Source organism: Hippocampus guttulatus, chromosome 8 (genome assembly GCF_054856545.1).
Source record: "Hippocampus guttulatus isolate MCC_2025c chromosome 8, RoL_Hgut_1.0, whole genome shotgun sequence".
Taxonomy (NCBI): Eukaryota; Metazoa; Chordata; class Actinopteri; order Syngnathiformes; family Syngnathidae; genus Hippocampus; species Hippocampus guttulatus.
The window spans coordinates 8895383-8923150 of NC_141268.1; the positions used below are offsets into that span (position 1 = coordinate 8895383).

The 27768-nt window shown below is 41.2% G+C and overlaps 1 protein-coding gene across 1 annotated transcript; it reads right to left on the bottom strand.

Annotated features, from left to right (window-relative positions):
* Positions 1–14064: 14064 nt before the first annotated feature.
* On the bottom strand, positions 14065–27180 carry inka2 (inka box actin regulator 2). Its single transcript, XM_086118857.1, has 2 exons — positions 26892–27180; positions 14065–17543 (listed from the first exon to the last, which is right to left on the bottom strand). The coding sequence occupies exons 1-2, from the start codon at positions 27138–27140 to the stop codon at positions 16428–16430; spliced, it is 1365 nt and encodes a 454-aa protein (XP_085974983.1). The 5' UTR covers positions 27141–27180; the 3' UTR covers positions 14065–16427.
* Between the last annotated feature and the right edge of the window lie 588 nt (positions 27181–27768).

Consider the following 27768-nt stretch of genomic DNA (forward strand, 5'->3'; position numbering starts at 1 on the left):
TGAGTGTTGTGGTAAAAAGTTTGCTATGTTCACTAGACCAATAGTCCTCTGGTTTTCATGTGACCTCCTCAAGCAGCCTGAGGTGCTCACTTTCAGTCATTGCTAATTGCACTAGTTGGTGTTTTAACGTGAAATGGCATCACCCCCTTGTTGCAAACCTCGTGGGCTCTTGTTACTCCGTTTGTGCAGTGAGTCAGGAAATGTGTGTCATTGCTTCCAAGCCACATAAATGAATAATGCCGCCTGCCACCGCCACCGGCGACCATACGCACCACTGCAAATTCGCCTCATCAGAGCCAAACGACAAACAGAAAACTCAGTAGAAGCCAATGTCTATTTTTAGCATCAATCCAGTCATCGTGTAAATCAAATGCAACTATAAATCTGCAACATAAACCTTTAAAAAATTTAGTGTGCATTACCCACGAGTTTTTATTATTCATGTTGGGCCTTGGTCCCGAACCCCTTTGAAAAGTGAGTCTTCACTGTAGTTCCAGAAACTAGAGCACTAAGGTGCTTTCTTGTTTGTTTCATGCTAATTAGCTAACATTAGCATGCAAGCAGGGATCTTATTAGCTTGTTCAGATTGTGTTTAATGACTAAAAACGGACAAAAAAAGTTCATTAGTGGGATGAACTAGTGCTGGAGAGATGTGCTGTATTTCACTTGGTACTTGTACCAGTGAGACCATTCACTAGTCAGCCGCGAGACCAAAATATTTATTACGTTTGCAGAGACTAATGAGACACAGGAGAGGCTTTGTAATTGATTAATCCCACATTTTAATCAAATCAAAATATGCATTTCAGGTTCAAGAATATTCATTTTGCCAAGATAAGTCGATTAATCATTACGACGTCGACGACCAAAAGCGTCGACAATGACTTGAAGTCGTCGACTAATCGGTATTATTTTTGCTACTCCTACGCCTACCAGTAGGAATGAACAGGATACCATAACTTACAGCTTTATTTTAAAAAAAGTAGACCATTACTGTAGTATGCTAATGCTATCATGACTAACCATCATCGGACATCGAAATTTCAAAGACGTTAGAGCGAAGAATGTGCAATGTAAAATATGCAAAGTATATCTTGCCTTTCATGGCAGCATGAAGGCAACACGTGAGCATTTGAGACTTCCGGAAGCATCTTTTGTCCGATCCTATTTCTAACGACGAGGGGCAGTCATCTCGGACTTTGTAAACTGCTTGGCTAGTTAGCTTGGCCGCTAACATTAATGTCAAAATGAGTGAACTATCTATATTCTATTGCATACATTTTAGTTGTCTTCGAGTGAGATGAAAACGTAATTTTTGTGAAGAATTTATTTTTTGGTTTTGATGCCGACCAAGGTTTTGTAATATTATTTAAAACTTTTAAGATGTGTTCAATTTTGTTTTCTCGAGCCCAAATTTAGGACTGTAAGCATCAGTGTAATGGTTCTTTCTAAAGTTTATGCCACTTCCTGGCATATAGCTCAGCAACACCCTTGTCTTTAGTCAGTCGTATGCTTCTGTTTACATGAGATGAAAATTTCAGCTTCTAAAAATCTGTCAAACGTCTAAATGCACAGACGCATTCAAGCTTGCACGTGTAAGTAGGCAATTTACACACCCTGTTCTCTACTGTATCAACTATTTAAGAAGCTCTAACCACGTGCAGACATGCAGAATAAAAGCATCCTGTGTGAAAGTTTAATGTGTTTGTCAATATGTTATGAAAGCACTTCACCGCTGCTTTCTCGTGGGCTTCGATTGTACAAAACATGACCCCCCCCCCCCCCCTCCCAAAAGAAGCTTGACTTCACTCTCAAAATAAATCTCTTCATTCAAGTGAACTGTGGAAAGAAGTGACTTCCCAAGTTAGTCCTCTACAAACACACATGGGTGTTTTGTTTTTTTTTGTTCGGGGGTGGGGTGGAAGGGTGGTGGGTGGTGATCTATCGGTGCTCAAACTGTAGCACCCTTTAATTGCCACCCGCAAGCAGCTGCACGTGCTTTGAGCTTCAAAATGCACGTTTCGTTTGAGGACATGACTTTAGGGGACTTAATCACAGGGAAAAGAGTCTTCCATCCACTGTAACTATATCGTACGTCTACTACTGTATGGTTTTGTCTCATTTGTATGCTTCATTGGCCCTAACCACTAACTTTAAGCAGCCTCTCACATCCAATGTTCATAAACCTATTCGAATGAAGCTTGTTGCTGTGCATACAGCTTTAAACAGCTGTTTAAACTTTGACAGTACACTACATTTTTGAGTACAGTTAAGTTGGAATTAAATTTGCATAAAACCTTTCCCTATTCGTTTTTTTTCTTAATTAATCATGATGTACCTTTTTTCTGACATTGAAGCACACCGTTAATGTTCAAACTGCAATGTTACAGTGGCTTACCATAATACCGAATATCAGAATTTTTTTTAATGAATGTTGAGGGCTACCACCTACTGTAGTTTACTTTTGGTCATGATGGTGGTACTCGGTGAGCTTCATGTTTTGTAAGGTGGATCTTGGAGTAAAAAAAAAAGGAGAGGGGGCTAGGTGATGATGACCCAATTGGATATCACTGCACAGATTGTGCTCCGATCGATATGCGCATGATTTGCGGCGACTGAGCTGGACAAGAGCTGGGTCGACCACTCGGAGGCGCTGCTATGAAGATTTCCTCATTGACCAACTGGGTTGGGTTCAGAGGGGGACCCACCTCTCCGAAAGTGCCGCCCTGCAGCGTTTTCATCTTTTTAAATGGACTTTTATATCATTCTAACATTGTATAGTACAATGTTGTGTCAAATGTTACCCACTCTGCATCCATTGCAGCCTGGTCATCCCGGAAGGGGGATTCTCTGATCTGTGGCCCTTTCTCCAGGTTTTTCATTTTTTTTCCCGGATGTTTTTTTTAAAAGGTTTTTCCCTTGCCCTCCTGGGAGTTAAGATCAGGTGATGCTGTTAATATTTGTCAACTGTTTGAGACTGTTTGTGATTAAAAGCCATATCAATAAATGTGACTTTAGTTACTTGATCCCATTTTCAGTCTGCAACTACTCTTCAACCAATTCAAACAACTCCAGCATTAGAATATTCCACCCTACCCCAAGATGAACTTGAATGAACTGAATCAAAAGATGCCAAACCCTTGTCCTGGAATGGACTCACCAATCACTGTCCACACTTTTAATTCCAGCTAACTGCATATCTTCTGCCAAAGTTCATTTTAAAATAGCCTCTGCGACTTTTTTTGCTACACTACCATGCTGTATCTCCAGGACCTCATTTAACTGTGACGCGCGCGCACACACACACACACACACACACACACACACACACCCACACACACACACACACACACACACACACACACGCGCGCGCGCACACATACCGCCACACTGCTGTTCATCCTCAGGGGAAGTGCTGAGTGTCTCATCTCATCCCATCACACTCCTCCTCTTCCTCTGACTAAAATGAAGAGCAGGGATGTTTTTACTCTCTCGTCCCACTGCTGCTTCCTAAAAAGTGAAGCTCTTCCAGCTTGGGAGAAGCTTGAAGAAAACAAAACGGGTCACCTAAACCTGACAACATGACACTTTTCAGCAAAGTACAGTAATACAAACATTGCAGAAGATAACGTGGCTGAATCACATTTTTCAAAAACTTAAGAATGGATGGACGGATGATCAATCAAGTCATTTTTTTCCTCCCAGATTTGTTTTTTTGGGACAAAATTCGAACCAACGAATTCATATAGCATGGTTAAAGTGGCACAATTCAGATGTTGGGCGGGCCAGGTGTGGAAGGGGGCGTAATGTCTCAAAAGGCACAATTGAGATGTGTGTCATGGCATCTTAAAACAGACAAAGGGAAATATACATTGTGTTTTTAAACACCAAATTGTTCATCCAAACCCTAGATTAACAAAAATCCACGATTTTAATGCTAACATACGATGAAAAAAATCTGACAGAAATTAGCATTGATTTCATGGTAATTTTAAAGTTAAAAAAAAAAGCCCTGCTATCTTAACACACTCGGATCAGCATCACATACAACAAAAGAGAATTAAATACTATATATTGTACAGTATATTTAAACAACTAAGCACCAATTAGATTTAATGATCCTGTTGAGTGAATTCAGAGATTTATTTCTGAATATATCATACATATTTCAAGATAATTACTGATAATGTGCAAAGACGGAGAACTCTATAGTACACGATTGTGGTGATATAGTGGTCAATTGTTTTTCACTGTTGCGATGACTACAGTGTGCAGTTACAGAACAGAACAGCTTGACGTCGATATTTAAAATCCCAAGTCAGGAGATGATGCTGCAAACAGGCCCGCAGACTGATAAGAGTGGCTCGCTAGAGCAGCAAGAGACCACCGGCATTTTCTGATATATTCTATCAACCAGAATCATATGCAGGGTGTCCCAAAAATGTGACATTTCAAGATATTTGCATTTAAACTGATGCCAAATCTTTGGGGATACTGTGTATTTTCACGGCTCAAATAAGTGGGGTTGTGTAGGATACGAGTCAAAGTATCATCATCCATTTAACCAGGTTGTAGATGTTTTATTTAATTGGAAATTGACAGATGAGCATTCAATTGGTGATTTATTTTAGATAGTGGCAGGTGTTGAGTGAGCATGTGGCCGGTGGCCCAAGTATGTATAGAATTTGTGGTATTAAGGTATGATTGATGGTGCCGTGGTTCAGTGATGCTGCAAATGCGATTCTGCATGTGTGTCTTGAAATGTGCCCTGTAATTGACTGGCATCTAGTCATGGGTGTAATTAACTTTTCATCTAAGTGGACTTTTGACTTTATTTTTTCTAGAAAATGTCATCTTTCTTTCCATTCGTGTTTGAAAAAGCAAATTCAGTCTCCACCTAAGAACTTCCTTGAGAGTTTATTGAATTCACAAAAGCTATTCTTCATCCGATGTGCATGTTCCTCATAAAAAGTTCATTTTTGCACAAGCCTCCAGGATATATGAAAGCCAAACGTCGCAGTTTCCGAGCTAAGATGTCTTAATTTAGTCCATCTGAATTAGCATGAAAGTACTTGGATCTACTTTTTAATTCTCTGGCTTCACATATTATTAGAAATTCTGGCGGGTGATGATGTGCTGATCTGAGTAGGAAAGATGTGAAGAAAAAACAGACACTGAAACTAAAAGACTCAATGTAGGCTGCAAGTCACATATTTAACAGGAATTTAAATCTCTAAGTATTATGATTACACTTCATTCCTTTTGGGATACTGTCCAAAGCAAGAATCTTGGCCTAAAGTGGTAAATGTTTGGATGAAAAATCTTCGTCCATATGTTGCCTGTACCAGTATGTTTTTTGAATGACAGCGGACAAGATGGCCAATTAGGTGAAAAGTCAAATCTCAAGGTCTTTTGGGGGGTTTCTATCTTTCCGAATAAATTGTTCTCCAAATTTCAGAGCCTTTTCATGAGTGGCATCGAAAGAAGTCTAACATGGTGACTAAGAGAGCTGAAAAGAAACCAGCAGCTTGTAAAGCATTCTCTATTTTGCCCCATCTACCCATGGAAATTAGAGCCGCTACTTCTCCACTTAAGACTGACAGAATATCTACACTTTCGCATTTGGTTAAACCATACCTCAAATCAAGCTAGTCTCACACTGCCTCGTCCCCCGACACTTGGATTTTGGCCTGTTTTACTGCCGCTTCTCCCTCAATTACTTTTCTCCTGCCTGGAGAAGTGACCAGGTGGTGATGAGCAAAGTGAGGCTTTCTGCATCGACCGACAACGACCGGTCCTAAAGAGAACCAGCCTGTATCAGATGAAGCTGAAAAGATTTGTGAGTGTTTACGAATGGCCCGAATGGTTTTATTTTTATAACAGGGTTCATTCGAGGTTGCAAATACGGTTGCCAGACATTCACAAACATTTTTAATGGTCGCGAACAGTTTTAAAAAACTGGTCTCAGATATACAGTATGTGGTCCTTTCTCAAGGCTTAGTCATTTTTTTCCCCGTTAAATGAGTTTTCTCAAGAGTTTTTCCTTGCCCAGATGAGAGGTCTAGAGCAGAATGTGTGGTTGATTTTGTGAATTATAGGTCTGTGAAGCCTTTTTAGACACTTTTGTGATAAAATGCTATACAGTAAGAGTAACTCGACCATGAAAAAAAATCTCTAAGTCTTCATAAATGTGTTACTCTTAAGAAGTCAAAGATGACTTGTGTTGAGTAACAGGATGAGGCGTTAAATAACTACGTAGATTTGTGCGCATTGCTGTGTGTGTGTGTGTGTGTGTGTGTGTGTGTGTGTGTGTGTGTGTGTGTGTGTGTGTGTGTGTGTGTGTATGTGTGAGAGAAAGTCAGTTAGAAGTGGAGATTTGTGTTAAATCTGGATTAATGATGACGAGCAGCCCCCCTTTTGGACCACTCTTATGATTTAATGAAAACCATGGCGAGGAAGTTGGCACCCTGTGGTGACCAGTTTGTGCGTGCATTTGTGAGTGTGTGTGTGTTATGTTTGTGTGAATTATATGCTCTTATCTCTGTTGGGATAAGAGTATACAATTCAGTTCGCTCTAAGGGGGAACCGAAGCTTCATGACAATTGATGCGGTTGTTGTCCATGGGGTAGTGTCCCTAATGTTGTGGCCAGTAAGTGTCTACAGTATATCATGTCATGCATGTCCAGTTAAGACAAATGTAACGTGATAACATCCTACAGTCTTTTTTATTTGTGTTTATTTATTTTTTACCACCCAGGAAGTAAGCTGTTACAGCATTCCTAACATTCGGATGAGTTGGCCTGACGTGACGTTTTTTTTTTTCTTCTTGCATGGTAGTGGTGGAAAAATTCCTGTGCATTTAGCTCACCTGTTAAGAGCGTCCAAATGCTTCAATGATTGCAGTAGTGTAGTTAGAAGAAGGTGAGGAAGAGGGTCTGTACTTCATTGTTTTACCATTTTCAAAATGCAAGAAACAGCATTGAGCGCTTGGGATGCAGATGTAGCAGCTTTAGCGGGGAAGCCCAGAATTCCCTCTCCTCCCCAGTCACTTCGCCCAGCTCTTCCAGGGAAATTCCAAGAAGGCCTTCCCAGCCCAGCTGGAAGACATAGTCTCTGCAGTGTGTCCTGGGTTGTCCTGGAGGCCTCCTCCCAGTGGGACATGCCCAGAACACCTCACGAGGTAGACGTCCAGGAGATGTCCTAATTAGATGCCTGAGCCACCTCATCTGGCTCCTCTCAATGCGGAAGTGGAGTAATTCGACTCTGAGTCCCTCCCAGATGACTGAGCTTCTTACCCTTTCTCCAAAGGAGAGCCCGGACAGCCTGTGAAGGAAACTCATTTTGGCCACTTGTATCCGGGATCTTTTACTTTCAGTCACGACCAACAGCTTATGACCATAGGTGAGAAAAGGGATGTATATCGGTCAATACTGAGGCCACCAAACTGGATCACCTCAAAACCTTGGCTCCGCCTGGAAATTCTGACCACAAATGTTATGACCAAAATATGTGACCATGGCTGAGTCCAACGCTCACTTAAAACAAATCAGATGAACTGCTGGCAATGCAGAGGAAACTCTAGCATTGGTGGTACAGCTCATATGAGGGGGTTTGGTAAGCGATATTCTCGATGCACACCCCGCAGAACAGCACGAGGGACACGTTCGAAAGCCTTTTTTAGTTCGACCAAACACATTGTACGAAATCCCATGCACCCCTGAGGACCCTGCCAGGGGTGTAGAACTGGTCAACTGTTCCATGGCCTGGACGAAAGCCACAATGCTCCTTCAGGAATTTTCCTGTTAACACACACACACATACACACACACACATGCACACGCACGCACACACACACACACACACACACACACTTTTGTACGTCCCTAAAACCACACAGCAAAACCAGATTGGAGCATGAGATAAAGAGTTAAAACTGGGGCGAATTATTGCAGGATTTAACATCTGGCTGGCTGCTCACAATCCAGTCTCACACTCGTGTTCTGATGATGTATGCAACGATGGAGTTCATACCCGCACACATTGAAATTTACCGCATGGAACAATATTAATGCCACTGCAGTGTGCAATACACGTAAAATGCATTTATAATGCTCCCTTTGCTACAGTGTTTGAATTAGACAAAAAGTGTTGAGAAGCAGAAGAAGCAGCAGCGTGTGCAGATGTTGCCTCTGAACAGGCTCCCCGCTGTGTTAAATAGGTCACCATGTTGCTGAATTGTGTGTGTGTGTGTTTGTGTGTGAGTGTGTGTGTGTACTTGCTGAGTACTACAGAATGTAGAGCTTACATGATATACTGTACTTAGGATAGTTTATTTATAATCGTAAGCTTTTGCCAAAGTTTTTTTGTGAGTGTTTGTGTGTGTGTGTGCGTGTGTGTGTGTGTGTGTGTGTGTGTATCTATCTATCTATCTATCTATCTATCTATCTATCTATCTATCTATCTATCTATCTGTCTAACTGCAAGTAAACTCAGATGGGTTACTCAATGTACTTTTCCGAAAAATACGTTGAATAAAATGAAAAATCCAATTTGATCATAATGATAAATGGAGTGTACTTCTATTGCGCTTTATCCACACTATATGTTGTCCAAAGTACTTTATCAAAGTCCCATATTCACATTTTTGAAAATATACCGGAATGCACACCGACACACTAACGCAGCCATGTCAACCTACTTTTATTTTTAAAATAACTTACGGTACTTTAACCTCCAGGATCCGCTTCCATACACTGGCCAACTGCAAACGTGAGGGTGTTTATTGGACCAATTTTAAATCTATCCGCTTTGCGTCGGTCAAACCAGCTGCTAGCTAGCGCTAAACAGACATGGGTATTTTTTGTCTCCGGTTCGGCGTCGACATTTGCGAGCTCCCTTGCTAGGACGCGGTGGAGGCCGACAGCGAGTAAACAAGTGTGTTGATCCACTTCCTAGCTGAGATTTATTCACTGATGGGTTAACCATGGAATTTAATGCTCATTTGAAAGTAGCACACTTTCACACACAATGGGCACTGCCCATGTACATACTGTAGCAACACTTCCAGATGCTGTGGTTTACAAGTGTTGTTTGCTATGGACTGTGAGGGCCGTAGAGGGTTTTGTTCTCATCGAAGAGTTTGTTGCTAACTCGTGGCTTGGCCTGATTTGTTTTGCAGCGGTAAAATGTGTCACATACACTGAGACGTGATTCTGTTTTAGCATTCGTTTTTAATGGCCAACTCGCTTCTCTTTTCGAGTCACCCTAATATATATGTACTGTATATATAGCAGATGTATTTGGAATGGAGCTTCACTATTTAAACAGGGCTGCACAATCGTGATTATTGAGTGCTCACACAAATCCTATTGCTCAGAACCGGTGGTGGGGGTGGTGTTTGTCTGCAATGGTTCAGCATTCCGCCATTGAAGAGGTCTCATGTTTCCTATGGGAGAGAAAGTAATGCTGACTGATGATGATTCTTCACTTCTTCTCCTTCGTCTTCATGCTGACGATTATAAAAAGTGAAACGTGAGCGCATTCCGGCGCCGTGGTCAAGAAGAGATGGTGTAGCTGCACAGCTGATGGATCACTGAAAGATGAGCGATGCGGTTGGGGAAAAATGAGAACACACCAAACTTCATGGCACCATTCACAGGCACACGATGTTGTACACGTAATCACCCTGTGTAGTTATATATTTATATTTTCCTTGTTTAAGTTTTGGAACAATGGACAATGAAAACACATTCTTTTTGTTTTATCTCTTAGATCGGTGGTTCTTAACCCTTTTAGAGGTACCGAACCCAACTAGTTAATATGCACATTCACCGAAACCTTCATGAGTGAAAAATAAATGTATTTTTTTGCAAATTCAAGATATAAAAAATGCATTTATGAAAAACAGTAAGTAAATACAATTTCAAGAGATAAGTATACTTTTTAAAAAATTGTACGACGTACTATCACGACAGTCACGCGTTGACTACTAAGCGAACTACATTTCCCACAGCACTGATTGGCCAATCAATATCATGTGATCATCTGCTCCAGTGATGGCCAAGCGGGCGTGTCATAACGAATTAACATGTTGAGTCGCGTGTGTCTTACCCTCCATGGCAGAGGCTCCGTCGAACCCCCGAGACCGACTCCGCGAACCCCTAAGGTTCGATCGAACCCAGGTTAAGATCCACTGTTTTAGATGGTGAATAGTTGCTAGATGTTTCTTGGTTCTCAGTTTCAGATTTGTGTCTCTTGTGTTTGTGTGAACCCATTTTGACCTGTTTTTGGACCTGACATTCTTTGGTGGAGAATACGGGTGCTTGCTGTTTTGCTCCTTGCCCTCCAACCAACGTTCCCTCGAAGTTGTGGGCACCGCTCGTACATTTCAGAGCTCACACGGTGACACTGGCACGCAACAGACACAAGCATGACTTTTTTACACTCATTCATTCAATTCCACTCCTCTTTGATCTACAAACAGGACACCACACCATTCCCACTTCCCTTACAGTGTCGTTAGTGCAATCGAGGGTGCACACTCAGTTGTTCTACTATAGCAAGGGTAGGGAACTGTGGCTCCTCAAGAGCCATATCCTGCCTGTTTTAGATCCCTCCCTACTCCACCACACCTGATTCATTTGTTCATGATCGTTTCAGGGCTCTACAGAGCTTGCTGATGAGCTGATCATTATGGTATGGAGAAGCATGAGTGCAAAAATGTAGTAAAGAGAAGCAAGAAAGCTTGCACAGGAGAAATGAAGCACCATCAAGTTTATTTGTGTAGCACGTAATGTAGCAAGTGCTTCACTTAAAACAGAAAGAAACAAAAGACTACCAAGACATTGCAAAAATCATAATAAAATCAACCAAAATAATTCAATTAAAATTATTCAAACCGAGGATAAATTAAAAGATAGCGTGCAAATAGGGATTAAAACAAAACAAACTATCAGATGTTTGAAAACTACAGTTGCTTGTTTACCCGTGCTGCCCAGCTAGTGCCATGAGTGATGTCATGCATGCGTCGATAGCAAGGTTACAATTTCAATCTCCAGGCCATCGACATCTGTGATCCCGCTGCTCTGATACTGGTTATTTGAGACTTGCATCTTACTCCTCTATCATCTTTTCAAAGCTTCACACAACATGTGCAACAAGAAGGAATAAAAATCTGCACCACTTGTATGATGAATGCCTATTTAAAAGGAACTCTTGAGTTTAATTTGAAAATACAATTGTATTTCTTATTTTTGTAATATTTTTGTCTTCAATATTGTAATAATAGTCCATGATGTTTTCTGTGCAGAATAGTAGTCTATATCTTGGGCTGTGTGAGAGCGACAGCTGACAATCGAGGCTGGGAGGGGGAGGAGGGGTGAGGAAGGGGGGCAGGCCGAGGGGGGATTCCATGTCCAGACAGTCCGCTGCTGGGATCCCGAGGGAAACTAAATTAGATGAGACGACGGCACTACTGTTGCAGCTGTTGGTCTCCATCTCTCCAACACATGCACAAACATGCAAGCTCCTCTTTGAGTCTGGTCATGATTATTTAAAATAAATAAATAAATAAAAATAATCATGGCGAACCCTGCACTCAAATGGAATTGGTAGATACACACGACAGTCCATGCTAGGCTGCTAGCAGTATGCCGTAGCTTGTCAAGATTCATTTTGACACATAGATATGTCAAAATCTGCAGATAAATAGAAAGAAAAAGAAGATAGGTCATCTTTGCTCTATTACATTGGAACAATCCATGTTATGCTGCTATCTGAGGACAAAAACATTTATTAGAACTGCCAAAGTATGTGTGGAAGAAGTGGAACCAAAAGAAAAAGACAAAGTGACATCTTTGCAGTATGACTTTGGAAAAGTGACAACAGTGTCAGGTGTTCTGCTTCCCATAACATCAAATTGGATTATCACAATGTGTTTGGAAACAAAATGGTGTTTGTCGAAAAAAAAATGCTGCCTGTCGCAAGATGTTACAACTTCGAAAATGATTTCATTATGGATTTGGACTCGAAATGTTGTATGTTGAACAGATAGAAGTGGTATAAAGACAAAATAAAAACAAATCACAGGCACCGTGTCTGGTCTGCCACTGCCATTTGGAATTGGAACATCAAAAATGGTTTAGCTGGGATTCACTTGCTCGCAAAATGTTGTGGTTGGAAGAAATGGAAGTGAGCGAAATAAATGAAGATCCATGCTTTTACCATGTTCGGTTAAATAGTAATGAGAGTGCATGCGAGGCAGCTTACCTCTGAGAAATGGAACTTCAGAGTACATTGAATACAGTATGTTTGAACCCCAAATGTGTGTGTGTCAGCAAAAGATGCACAGCCATTTTTACAATTTTATGTTGGAATAGCCGCAGTAACGCGTGGTATATGCTGCTTGCCTCTCAGAATTTGAACACGAGGAGGGATTGGCATGTTTCGCTTGGAACCGACATGATATTTTTTGGAGAAATGGAAGTGACAGAAAAAGATGGAAGTCTGTGTTCTTTGGTACTGGGTTCGAGTCGTCACAGCTATACATGGTATGCTGCTTACCTCTATGAATTAGAACATCAGTTTTGATTGCACAGATTCATTTGGATGCAAAAAGAAGATGCTGACAATTTTTGGCAGTGTGATTTTTGATAGTCACAAGAATACATGGCAGGCTGCTAGCTGATAAAATTGTGACTGTGTGTGGAAGACAACGAAGCGAAACAAAATGATGAAAGGTCATTTTGTCAGTTTGATACTGGAGGAGTCACAGCAGTGCACGGTATTCTGGTTGCCATTCAGAACGAGAACAACAGGAAGGACTGTCAGTATTTATTTGGACTCAAAATGGCGGGTGTGCGTGCGTGCGTGCGTGCGTGCGTGCGTGAGTGTGTGTGTGTGCGTGTGTGTGTTAAGTATGTTGGTCACATAAACTCTGCTTTATCGCCACTCCTGCAACAAGCAAAGCTTTGCTTTTATGTATTCATTTTGACAAGCATATATGATATCCCTCGCGACCCTAGTGAGGATAAAAGCGGTTCGGAAAATGAATGAATGAATATATGATATCATCAGAGTAGAGCCGAGAGAAATTTGTGACAAAATCGTGACTTTTTTTTTTGTTTGTTTTATGCCCTGCAGGCATACATAAATTGATGCGGTCAGAAGCGTATCGCACGGTCTCAGCATTTTACTGATTGAAGACGTTGTCTATATGCCGCTCCATATTTAGAAATCAATCTCAAGCGCAGCCAGTGAGCCAGCTCTATCAACTTGTTACTCATGCAGCAGCACATTAACACACAAGGGCTGAAAAGGAGTGAGAGCTGTGCATTTGCTTTCTGAAGTAGAATCCAGACGAAGTGACGTACATGCGTTTACTACTGGTCGAAACCCTTCTGCCACTAAGGAGGTCCGTTATCATGCTATTAAATGGATCAAACAATACTGTCAGTATTATGGAGGGTAAGAACAATGTACAGTATAATTCATTGATGAAAATAAATTTTACGATTGAACTACTTGTTTGCTTGTATCCAGATGAATTACTGAGCTTTAGTTTTTATTTTATCAATATTTATTTTGCTTGCATTCTATTTTATTATTCATATTTATTCATTTTCACAAATTCTTTGATTTTTTTCTGTTCTATCACACAGTATTTGTATTTCGTGAAGATGTTCGTAAATGTTTTCATTTTGTTTCATTTTATTTATTTTTTTTAATTTCCAGAAAATAATCATACATCATCTGTATTATTGTACGGTATTTTATAATTTTTTTTCAATTTGTTCACAAGACGCCAGCTCTCAAATTGCAATTCGTTTCCCTCAGAGTGTACTGGGAAATTGGTCTACATTGGCATACCTTATTCTATTGTTTCGTAATCAGCGGTAGAATATGATTTGGTTTTGGACTAAAAAGTGCAGAAAAAAAGCTTTTTTTGTCAAGCGCTTAATTACACCTGCAGTTGTTGTGAACGCGCAAATTAACAATGTATTGTATTGGATGCAAAAATATATTTTTGCAATACATACCTAAAAAAAAACAAGTGATGCACAAAACTGCTGTTTCTTAAACCGAATTTATTGTATACAAAGAGTCAGTGACAAGTCTACAAAACACAACAACATACATTTATCACTTAATAAAAAAGACAAAACATCAAAACTGATGGTGAGAGTTCCCCATTTGTGAGCAAACAAATCAATTACGTGACATCCACTTAGAGTGAGGCCATTTTGTAACGTGTGTGTGTGCGCGTGCGTGTGTGTGTGTGTGTGTGGGTGTGGGTGTGGGTGTGGGTGTGACCTGGATCCTGAGACTGCACCATATGGATCAACTGGCCAAGAGAATGAGGCTTAATCCCTGATGGTTCCTCTTGATTTGTCAATTTGACAAAACTACTCAGTAGTAAATTACATTTATAAAATTGTCAGTGGTCCAAGTGTAATATGTAGAAGAGTAGTACAGTATAGGCCCAGTCTTATTCTTTATCTAATTTTCTAAGAGCAGATGGCAGTCAGCGAGATGTTATGCCATGCTCACGCTCACTTTTCTGCCAGCAGCCCATGTGGGCTGACAGTTGACTCAGTGTGCGCACACAGCAGTCATTAAGAATATGTGACATGACAGCTGGCAAAAAGAAAACAGCGCTAGAAATGTAACTGAAGTGAACTAGTCATGCACTCGATTGCCTTCATGTCCTGCTGGGGCCGAGATGATGCAAGGATGGGATGGTCCAAAAATGGAGGAACCACTCGCCATCCAGGTTGTGTCCCCAGCCTAATGTCAAAAAGCCAGCATTCTGAACCGTTTTTAGGTTGACATGTTCCATGTGACAGATCGATTTTCCCCATTTTAATCAAATGGAATGACATTATTATTATTATTTTTAACAAAGCATAGTGAAAGAGAATTTACAGAGGTGGTTACATCAAATGTAATTACTGCACATACTGTAGTATTTGTGAGTTGGCTTTACGGGCAGTGAGTGACCTAGTGAGTAATGTCATGAGCTACAGCAGGTTAGTTCAGCGAGAAACGTCTGGCTGTGGGTTGTGTTTCTTTCATGAGCTACTCTCGAGTTCACATTTCTGATTTGTTTTCGATTATTTCCCCGTACCAACACAAAAACAAAAATCAACGATGCAACAGATTGCAACTCAAAAGTTGGGACGTTGGGGCACACGTGAACTAGGGTCCAACCGGTTAATTTGCCGGCTGATGTAACCCAACCCCAAAAATGTGTAATGTTCAACAAATATACTTGAGCACGACGTATTGTAAAACAGTCAAATGTTGTGGGTTTTAGCTATTGCGGCAGTTTTATCAGACATGGATGACAAGTCCACCAAGGTGACTCATTAAAAAAAAAAAAAAGCGAACGTGCATGTGAATTGTTGTTTGTTGATACTCGATGTGCCCTGCGATTGGTCGGTAACCCATAATTAGCTCTTAGCCCAAAGTCAGTTGGGATCGGCTCCATGTACCTGCGACCCTAATTAGCGCCACAGAAAATTCGTCGTCATCGTGACACATCTGGCCTTCATCACTTCAGCAGTGTCTATTTCTGAACAGTTTCGGCTCTTCCTTATTTGCATGGTGAAGCAATCACCGTTGGTTGTTGGTTTCAAAGACAGTAGTCTGTAGTTTTCATCCTTTGAATGAAAGACTGTTGCTTTACGGGGCACGGACATGTTGGTTAACTTACTTGGACTTTTTAATAGCTTGATTATATATATTTGCGCTCTTAAGAGCCTGTCCACCAATCACTGATGACATTGAACCAAGTAACTATTTGGTTATCATCCCTTTTGTGAAAATATGTGTGAGATCTTCTCCGCCCATGACATGCGCAAAGGTCGTAGTGTAGTGTATGAAGTGCTGCTTCCAAAGGTGAAAAAGCTTTTGTTCTCATTACAGCAGCTCACTTGCTCCCCCCCATCCTCTAGTAACATAATTTAGCAAGATATGCCATCGGCCCAGTGGTATATGGGGTGGGATATACTGTAGCTGACTTGCATGAGACAAGACAAAAAACCAGGTTAACATGTTTGTAAAACACCTTGAAACTGTTTTAAATTGTAAAAAAAAAATCTTGAGTTTCACAACTATTTTGGAAACTGAAAGAATGTTTGAATGAGCATATAGCGATGTCACTGCAAACACAAACCCATGCGACCCAAGAGTGTAGTGTCTGGTAAAACTCTTGAAGGTACCATCTTCTGGGATAGTCGGATCCAGTCCGACATCCAGAAGTCAATGCAAACATGAAAAATGTACAAAAGACATTAAGTGTTTTCAGATTGTCAGACAAAAGCTGTTCACCAGACTTGCGGGTGTGACGTTCCTGTTTTGGATAACAGTCATTCATTCAGTCTGCACCTGCTGTCGATCCAATGTGGAGCCCGTCTCTATGCCAGCCATCAGACCCACACAGCTGTGTTGTAGTCAAACAAGGGATGCATTTTCTGCAGTCTACCTTCTGGTGGTCTCCGGTCTAAGTAAATTCCCGCAAACGGCTTCTCATGGAACTGTCGGAAGTAGTTTTGGCTACTTGGATGCGTTTCCGTCTGGCCTTTATTCTGCTGTCCACTGGCCCAGAAAGGCAGGTAGAAGCTGCCTTTTGAACTTTTTGGAACCGATTTTTTAGGCCTCTTGACCAGGTCGCCCTCTGAGATCTCTGGTGCCATCCAGCCAGGCCTCTCCTTCAGCAGCTTGTCCCGGTCGGGACGGACGCCTCGGAGGAACTTCTTGAAGATGTTTGTCGTGAGCGAGAACTTCCTGCAGATCTCCTGTGATCGGCTCAGGCGCAGCGGGTGAGCTGGCGTGTCCGGTCTGTCGCCACCGCCTTCTGCCACCGTTGTTTCGGTCTTCTCTTCTTCCTCCCCTACTCCTTCCGGTTCTATTTCTGGCAAGTCCAGCCAATTGCCAACGAGGTCGGCAAAGACATTGTCACCAAGCACTAAGGGTTGGCGATTGCGGCTTTGGTTCATGAGCGATGAAGTCCAGTCGTTGGCGTCGTCTGTGCTGTCCCGGGAGTAGTCATTGTCCATGGACGGACCTTCTCTGGACAGGCTGTAAAGGATGCCTGGCAGATCCACTGGCTGGTTGCATTTGGGAGGCTGCATGTAGGGCTCGGGTGGAGGGTTCCCCACCGTGGGTCCACAGAAATCCACCTGCGGTGCTGCATAACCCGACCACCTGCGTGGTACAACCTCGAGGTCTCCTTCCTCGCTTCTCTCCATTTCCAGACTGGATATGGACATTGTCCCTTCGCTGTATCTGCTTTGTGACAACTCCACAGACAGCTCCGGACTTGGGCTAGGGCCGTTGGACAAGCGCAACCTGGGATCCGCTTCTGAAGCACTCCTGAATGTTGTGTTGGAAATTGTCATATCCTGCAGATGTCTCCGTCCTCGAGCTGACAGGTTGAGGTTGTCTAGAGCGGTCTGGACCTGAAGTAATTTGAGTTCTTGGAGCGCACCCATCATGGAATTCATCTGAACATGGAGGCCATCTCCTGCTTCCTTCATGGACATCTGGAGTGTGAAGAGAGTGATGACAATCAAAACATGTTCACTTCCACTTCACAGTTTCCAAAACTGGACCCACCAGCCGTTCTTCTTTTTAATCCAATTACAACAGCATGAATTGACAGAATGAAATATGACAGCAGGTCTACAGGCTGTTTTAGCTGAACGTCCACGTTGACCCATATGGCTGGCATTTAAAAGTGAATCCAACCCATGACAGCTGCAAGACAGAGCAGCTTTCCCCTTCAATCTCATTTAGCCTTTACTTACCAAAACCACTACGGTAGTGTATGCTCTTCCCTGAGCTGGAATGTAAACTGAACCCACAAAGCCCTCACGCCATTTGTAAATATGCTCAAGTTTGCTGCTCAAGTTTGCTGCACAGGCATCACCCTGTGCCACTTCATGTCACTATGTCACACTATTATACTTGCTGCACATTACAATACGCACGAAACAAATAACTACATTTTTAATGAAATATATCTATTTATTCACATTTCATTTATTTATTGGATTAACAACATTTAAAAAGTAACATTGCATCTTGTAATACAACTTTTTTAAACCTTAAAAGTGAAATAAAAGTATTTATTCTAAAAGTAATATAACATTATTTTTAAAAATATGTACTGGTTTTAACATGATTTAAAAAGTAAGATTACAACAAAAAATATTGAAACCTTCCACAAACTTGCTACTGTTGTTCACATTACGTTTTATAAAAAAATATCTATACACAGTATATTTATTTATTGAAAACATTCTTTAAATTATATTTTTTAAACAATATTTTTAAAAGAATTATTAAAAATAACTACAATATTATTATTTGTAACCACAGTAGTAGGAGTTACAGTTGTATTTTTGGCCATATTAGCAGCTGCAGGCCAATTGAAAATATAACTCCACGACTTGCATGTCATGGTAAGCTATTGTACCTTTCCCACCCTTGGTACAGTCAGCGATAGCTATGACTGCTAGTTAAGGCCGCTCCACATAGTTTCATGTTATCCGAAAGAAAGCATATGGACAATTTTCAGACCGTCTAACTTATATAATTGGGATACTTGCTGAAAAATGTAATCAGGTCAAGGTTGTTTTTCATGCCTTTTTTTTGTCTGCTGCTGCTGTAATCATACACTTGTCATCTTCCTCCTCTTCCTCTTTGCTTTTGCCTCTCATCTGTTCTAGAGGTTGAGTCATGTGACTCTACATCTTCTCTCGAAGGCACACAGACAGACAAAATGCCCCGGTGGCCAAGTTCTGAATCATTTGCCCTCCTTGACCCATTTTGTGAATCACCGGCATCATGTTTAGTCTTAATCCAAGAACATTTGATGGATATTTTACATACTATCCACAAGTGAAGATTGCACGACTGTCTGTGTCCTATGTGTTGTGTTGTGTTATTTTTGTTATTTTGACTTCAAAATGGCGCCGCGAGAGTGGCTGCCTTTCCACTGCTCCTATATTTTGTTGTTCTACTTCTTCCTTTGATAACTTTACTGCTGTGAATTGGGAATTTCTCCATTGCGAGACTAATAAAGGTTTTCTTATCTTATGCATGGATTTGAAGAACATAGCTTACCCACCTACTCACGACTCCCAATTTCACGTCATTGGTGAAACTGGTACAAGGGGCTATTTTTTTTTCACAATGTGCTGACCCCCCCACCCCACCATTTGGATTTACTTAATTTGAACCTGTACATCGTTTGCACATGATTAAAATGTGGAAAAGCTATTTTCCTGTGTTTTCCTCAAAAATAAATGCTATATTTCAGCCACATTAGATAGTTGAGGTAGGCAATTTCGCATCGCCCAACTATCGAGTCTACAAGATATGATTGGGGCTCATTCAGTTGAATTTTCGATATGAATTTTCGATATGAACCCTGCATTTTAACCAAAATGGCTGCTTCACATAAAAATGTCCGACTTTGTGTTCAGATCCTGAAAATGAGATTAATTCATCGGAAGAATACTGTGTAATTCCAATATTTCTAATAATAACAAAATAATAATGAAATACCATTCAAGTCGTCCTCTTACCGTCTATGAAGTCATCCTGTCACAGTCATCTCACACATGCACCAACATGAGTGGCCCTCATGAGGATGCATGTATTATATCTAGCAGTCTCACATGGGGGCAACCAATCAGAGCTGTCTAGATTTATCCCCAAATGAGTGAAAAGGGGGGCAGTGGGGTTCACTCAGTCGGACAATAAGAGGAGAGCCTGGCAGTAAGAGTCAGTGGGGTGGAATTGCGGGGGTCTTCGGCCATATGTTTATTCGTTGATGAGAGTCTATGGCTTCAATTATAAATGTTTACATATGGAAGATTGAAGGGAATGTGTAACAACAGCAGATTGTGATATGTGACTGTGATGCACCCCCCCACCCCCACACACACAGACACCCTACCTTTCACACCCCCTCAAAACCTGTAAGCCCCGTGAGAGGAGGGCATGTTGTGTAATGATTGTAATGTGGGAAGAAACACACTTGTGATGCTCAAGGACAGGTCAAAATTGTTGCCATGGCAAAACATTCAAGAGCAAAAAAAAATAAAAAAATAAAAATAATGGAATTTAATGAAAACATTTTAAAATGTAATTTCAAAATCTTGATTGTTGCAAGATTTAAAATGACAAAGAAAATGAAATGACTATTTTCAGCAAAGGGTGTAATAATAATTATAATAATAATAATAATACATTGAAAAACGACTAAAAATGCATATAAAATTCTTATCTTCCCCCAAAAACATATTTAAAAGGATTTCAATTTAATTTGTAATTATTAAGCAGCTTTTTATGTAAAATCCTTGCTAATAAAAGAAGACTTTTCTTGAAATATAATGACGTTACAGAACTTGTCACTCAACAAGAATACGGAATACTATTTCAACACTCATTTGTGTGAAATTATTAAGTTTAAATAAATTCAGTATTTTAAAAAGGTAATAAAAATACATTTAAGAATGATTACAATCCAACAGAATTCACCAATTACTTTGAAATATATGATTTAAGCACCTCCATTAAAAAAATGCACTATTATTTTAACGCAGACACAAATCGACAGTCAAATTAACATATTTGCCAAATGGCACACATTTATCTCCAAATACTGGGAAACAAAACTGTAAATTTTTTTGTTTGTATATATGTTGACATACAGTATATTGGTTTTATATATAATTATGCTGATGTGTGGCCAATACGGTGCACCATTAATTTGTAACCTTTGGCTGAGCATGTTCAGTTCATAAAAGGAGGCGCGACTGAGTCATAAAAGATCTTGGTCGAAGGCCAACACACAGCCCCTTTTTTTTGTTTTTAAGAGTCGACATTAATAATTCATAATTCGCGACAAAGTCAAGCCCCATTATTGCACGTTAGCTGACTCGCGGCTGTAACGAGTGGCCCAAATACGTCAGCCTCTTCAACCTTTAACCGCCTGGCATTTATTTGGTTTAAAAAGACTTGAAGGTGAAGTGCAGATGTTTTCGCTTCTTTTAAAAGGCAGCAACAGCCCGAGAAGCTTGTTATGAAACATCCGTCCAGTCCGATTTAAAGGCAATGATGAAACTGAGGCCGTGGGGAAGCCATTCACTGCCCTGGTGCACTTCTTGCATCATCAGTCCACTCCAGTGATGTTCAGATGAGATTTTTTTTTAAATGCTTGCGTGGAGACTTGGCAGCATTTCAATAAAGTCTATCATGTTTGAATGCTTCAAAGGGTGACTGATGATTTCAGAGCCCAACTGATGCATGAAGATTAATTCATATTATACTAGCATATATGACAGAGTGACTTTAAAAAGTTTACACACCTCTGTTCAAATGTCAGATCAAACATTTCAAAAGCTTATTGAATATACACCTCACAGTGCAGAGGCGCAGGGATCGATTCTTGCTACGGCCTTCTTGTGTGGAGTTTGCATGTTTGTTGGCTTCAGCATGCCCGCAACCCTTGTGAGGATAAGTGGATTCGAAAATGGATGGACGGATGAACGGTTGGATGGATGGATGGAAGGGAAAGCATATTGACCATAAATGTGATCAACAAACTGAAAACTAAATTAAAATGAATAAATCGTTTTGAGAGCAGAAGTAAAATTAAACTGCTGTGATATTGTGGTTGCACTCCCTCTTTTGGCTGGGGATGTGACTGGGTTCAAAATTAACCACTCATATTCATCCATCCCTCCATTATTCAAGCTGCTTATCTTCACGAAGGTCGCGGGGCGTGCTGGAGCCTATCCCAGATGTCATCGGGCAGTCGGAAGGGGTACAGCCTGAACTGGTTGCCAGCCAATGGCAGGGCACACGTAGACGAACAACCATTTACACTCACAGCCACACCGATGACCAATTTTGAGTGTTCAATCAACCTACAATGTATGCTTTTCTAATGTGAAACCGGAGTACCCGGAGAAAACCCACACAGGCATGGGGAGAACATGCAAACTCTGCACAAGGAGGCCGGAGCTGGATACAAACCCTGCACCGCTGAACTGTGAGGTGGACGTGCTAACCAGTCAACCACTGTGCTGCCACTCACATTCAGACATGTACAATGCAAGGCAACACGCATCTCTCTCCTGAATAAAGTTCAGCTGTTCTAGCATGTTTTTCTCCAGATTTTTCTTTTGTTTTTGTTTTTTTGCTTTCCAGCAGCATCTCTCTCTCTCTCTCTCTCTCTCTCTCTCTCTCTCTCTCTCTCTCTCTCTCTCTCTCTCTCTCTCTATATATATATATATATATATATATATATATATATATATATATATATCTCACACACACAGCCACCTCCTGTGTGGCTCTCACATGAAACACTTGTTTGTTTGGTGGGTTTGGGGGGCGGGTGGGGGGGGGGGGCTTTATAACATTGAGGTTATCAGACTCCTTCCTGCTCCTCCGGCCGGCTCATTAAAAATGAATGGCGCTATGTGTGTGTGTGTGTGCGTGTGTGTGTGTGTGCGTGTGTGTGCGTGTGTGTGTGTGTACGTGCGTCAAGGACACAGGATTGGAGGCTTCTGTGGAGCACATACACAGAGGGTCTCTCTATATGTGGGAAGGTCAACATCAACAGGCAAATAAAAGTGTGAAGCAGCAACAGTCGTGTCTTGAACAAGTGAAGCTTGTTTCAGGCCTCCTGGTGACGTCCAACCAGATAAACATGAAAACAACCTTCTATATGTCCGTGTTTTGAACCTGAGAAATACTGAGCAGCAGTAGACAGTTTCACTTGGCTATGTGAAATTTGGTAGACATGTTTGTTGTGAGTAGACCCACCAAATCATCTCAAAACCCTATGCCTGAAAAAACAGAGACAACTGTTTTGGAATCATTTTCAGAGGTTCTTCAAACACAAACTTGTCCTACAGATCCTTTTGAAAATTCAGCCACTCAAAGTCAGTTCCATTTCGCCCCATGAAATTTGGCAGATATGTCCATCATGAGTAGCTGTACAAAAATTACCAAAAACCTATGCCAGAAAAGACAGAAGAAGTCTGCTGTTCTGGTTTGAAGCAACCATTTTAGGATCATTTCCAGAGATGCCTCAAACCTGAATTTGTCCAAAAGTCTGACCCCAACAGCAGTTTCATTAAATTTGGTAAACATGTGTCTTGAGTAGACGCAAGTTAAGCGAAGCCTCAAAAACCTACACCTGAAAATACACAGGAAAGACCATTTGGTTCAAAACAGCCATTTTAATGTCAATTTGGCCATTTCCTTAAAAAACAAAACAAAATAAGATTGAGGGTAAATTACACAAGCAACTGCTACAATTTCATTTTATCCATCCATCCATTTTCTGATCCACCTATCGTCACAAGGGTCGCGGGGCGTGCTGGAACTTATCCCAGCTGTCTTCGGGCAGCAGGCGTGGGACACTCTGAGCTGGTTGCCAGCAAATCGCAGGGCTTTCATTTTATCACACTTCATTTCACAAGTTTACACATTCTAGCTTTTGCTTCAAACGTCCAAAGTCCTTTTTTTGCTCATGTCCTTGGCCATAAACTGGATGAAAAACAAAAAAAACGAACTTACAGTTATGTCGTTGAATAGGATGTGATCATTGGTATGCCGTGGAACAGGTGTGAAGAACACTTTTACACCAAGACTAAGTCAGTACAGTACGTCCGGCTGTCTGCCTGAGGGGGTCATGATGACTTTTATATTAACCACCGGATAAAGCACTCTGACCACATCGCCTCTTATATCACATCAAAGCTAACTCTTGAAGACGTCATCTTCAGGTCAGGTCATTTGCCGTTCCCCTGCAATGTTGTAGGGGTCACTATTTGTGGCAAAAAAATCTTCAGAAAAATCTATCTGTGGTGATTATGATTACAAATCAAGTCACAAACGTTCTTGAAGCATAACGCATGTTTTTAGACATCTTGAAGATGAAACGTGACAAAATACAGTGTGTAGCTTTCCAGCTGTCCGTTAAATTATTTTGAAAATACATTACCATCCTAACTGTAATCCCACATTGAGAAATGCCAATGTTTTTCATTCTACTTGTACTCCTTTTAATGCCTGAAGGCAGAGATTCTTCTATGGGTAACCCCCCCCCCCCAAATAAAAGGCTTCCCAAGTACAGTTTGTATTTATTTAAAATGTTTTAAGGTAGATTTTTCTTTTACATTCATGTGCAATACAATTTCACGAATCATTTAGTACGACATTTCATTTCCCAATAATTAAGTACCATGTGCGAACTGTGCATAATGTCACAGTGGCTTAAATATGGAAGGGATTTTTGAGTGGGCTGAACATTGGTACTTCAAAAGTGTTTCACTCTGTTCCGTTCTCACTGACCATACAGAATGGACAAATACGTAACTCAGTCTCGTAACATCGGAGAATACATCACTTCCTGTTTCGTCACCCAAAGCTGTCCCCACTAGCAACATCAACTCAATCTAACAACACTACTGGTACAAAAAGTAGTTCTGTCTTTAAAAATGATGGGAACACTAAAATCGGATCGGAATATGGATGGATGGATGGATGGACCGATGAACAATTCAGCTCATGAAAAGCTGCTCAGAACCCATTGTGTTTGAGTATCTTGGAGATTTCTGAAAGAAAACAGACAGACGTGACAGAATCTGCAACTAAGATGCACATAGGCTGCTCATAAGCTTGCTCTTTTAAGTCAGCCATGGAAAGGCCAATTGTTTTCTGATATTTTCAGAGGTTGATGTGGGCCGAAGTAGAGATATCTACATACATTTTGGGGGCTATTGATCCCTGTTATTTTGACAGTATTAACAATGTATTTACACTGATTGTGAATGGATGAATAGTCTCCGGTCCATCCTGTGGCTCCTACCAAGACAAGGAGGGAATGGAGGTCGGGGTGTAGCCATCTTGCTTATTTCCAAGGGACGGTTTTAAAGTAGTTAGTTTTACATACTGATTTCTCCAAATCAAATTGATCTAACTGAAAATGCAAGTTAAAATAATTTTCCTGATTAAAAAAAATAGATTCAGCTCATTAGTCAAAAATGGACCATCTCTGCCAGATCATCAATTTAATGTCGGTCATTGGTGCCCTGTGATTGACTGGTGACCAGTTCAGGGTGGATCCCGTTTATCACATCAAATGTCAGCCCGGATCGGCTCAATTATTTTGACCCTAAGGAGGACTCGCCATGTCGAAAATGAATGGAGGTATATTTCAACCATCTGGTGTCACATATAATGTATTTAAAAAATCAATTCAAACTCAATAGGGTTCTTGCTCCAACAAAGAAATTGATGCGAGGGTGAAGTGGATATACTGTGACAATGTGACATCACGAGGCGGCCTGAACGCCAACATGTTATGAAAGTGTAAACACTTGATGTGTGATAGGAGGTTGTAAGGGCCTTTTGTGTCAATCTATGAGGGGTGGTGTCAGGTCACCCACTTTTGATCCTTGAACTTAGAAGCTGCGTGGGTTCAAGTGTCTACTCGTGTAGTCAAGAGGAGAGTGGAGTTAAAATAAGACTTGGCAAGAGAATAGTTGTGAGTGAGTGAAGGAGAAAAATGATGAGTTAGCATGTTTTTTACTGTCCGTGATGATGCGTACGCTCAGTTTGCTCCCAGCTGCCGGAATAGTGACATTGTGACTTCTGGTTTAAAATAGAACACCAATAATCCCAACTAAATAACTAGATGATGTGATATTAAGTGCAGAGGTGCAGAGTTCGATTCCGGCTACGGCCTTCCTGTTTGGAGTTTGCATGTTCTCCTCGTACCTGCGTGGGTTTTCTCCGGGTACTCCGGTTTCCTCCCACATTCCTCAAAACATGCATGGCAAATTGATGGAACACTCTAAATTGTCCCTGGAGTGTGACTGCGAGTGCGAATGGTTGTTCGTCTATGTGTGCCCTACGATTGGCTGGCAACCAGTTCAGGGCGTACCCCGCCTACTGCCCAAAGACAGCTGGGATAGGCACGCCCGTGACCCTTGTGAGGATAAGCGGATTGGAAAATGGATGGATGGTTCATTACGTGATCTCCATTTATTTTACAGCGAAACAAATTGAATTGATATGCGATGTATGGATGTATCGTCCATCCATTATCCCGGCCACTTATCCTCGCGAGGGTCGCGGGCGTGCTGGAGCCTATCCCAGCTGTCTTCGGGCAGAGGGCCGGGTACACCCTGAACTGGCAGTTATGGATCACCATATAAAGTTAATGCAATAAATCAACATGTTCACCACACCAATTGATGAACCAAAATGAATACCATAAATGAAATACAAAAGCTTAAAATAAAAATAATAGTTTTAAATTATTACACATTCATATAAATGTGTATTCTATAAGGCATCATTATATTGTATAAATACTATGCACTGTATTATTTCATAGTATACAACATGGGCTATTCATGGGTCATTCACAAAGTGTCTCTATTTTTTATTTAAAAAACTATTATACGGGTGTAAAAATACAGTACAATAACAAATAAAATATGAATAAATATGTGTGAATGTTTTGTAAACATTCAAACAAAATGCAATAACACAACACTGGAGTAATACCAATATATTCGTTTGGAAATAAACTGCTAAAAAAAGGGAACACTTGGTAGTTAAATTGTGTTGTTTCAGTGTTTCCCTTATTTCTTTGAGCAGTATATTTAAGTAACACTGGCAAGGAAGCAAGCGTGGACTTCTATTTAGTTTGGAAGTCATACCAGTACGTGCATCATGGCAGTGGCTGATTAAAACACAAATCAAAGCATTCATATTCGGAATTATTATTGTCCTTAATGCATAACTTGCACACGCACACGGGTGGGGTGAAAAAGGAAAAGGGCAACACATACCAGCTCCTGCTTCAATCTACGCAGACACACGTCCATGCTTTTCTTCTTTGACATCTCGTGTTGGATAGAGAAAAACACGCCAAATGTCACGCAACGTGTCGCATCGTGACTGAGATCTTTGCTCTGCAGCAGCAGCGTGGGGGAGACCAGAAGCCAAGTCTGTGAAATCCTCCCTTCGTGTGACGCCAAACGAGTCAGACGCCGAGTGACCAATTGTGCGTGCTTGCGCGCGCGCGTGCGTCCGTCCATTCAAGGGGAACTTTCAGTTGCTTCTCCAACACAGTACCGAGCCAGCCTCGTGGGCGTGGGATTGTGTTCATGTGAGTGACCACGAGGGAAAATAAAGCAATTCCGTTTTGTGTTATAGGCTATATGCGTGAATGTGTGCATAGATTTTATTTGCCAACGTCTGATTTTTGCAGGAAATTACTCTCCATAGTCCAATTCGGTTGTTGCAAAAATGCCGATCTCAAAGACAAAAGATGAGTTAGGCAGTTACGTTTTTTTGCGTGACGATAAGTGTGTGTGTGCGTGTGTGTGTGTGTGCGCGTGTACACACGAGTTGAAAGTGGAACGATTCGATTCGACTCGGATTACGATTCGATATGGTTTGGCTCATGCGATTGGCTGGCAACCGGTTCAGGTGTCCCCTGCCTACTGGCCGAAGACAGCTGGGATAGGCTCCAGCACCCCCCCCCCCCCCCCCCCCCCGCGACCCTAGTGAGGATCAAGCGGTTCGGAAAATGGATGGATGGATGGTTTGGCTCAGTTTGAGAGGGTATGATGTCATTTTGTGTTGTCATTTTCCATACAAGTGAATGAAGTTGACAGAAAGGTAAATGTGCCATTTTAGCTGATTCGATATGTATCTTGGTAG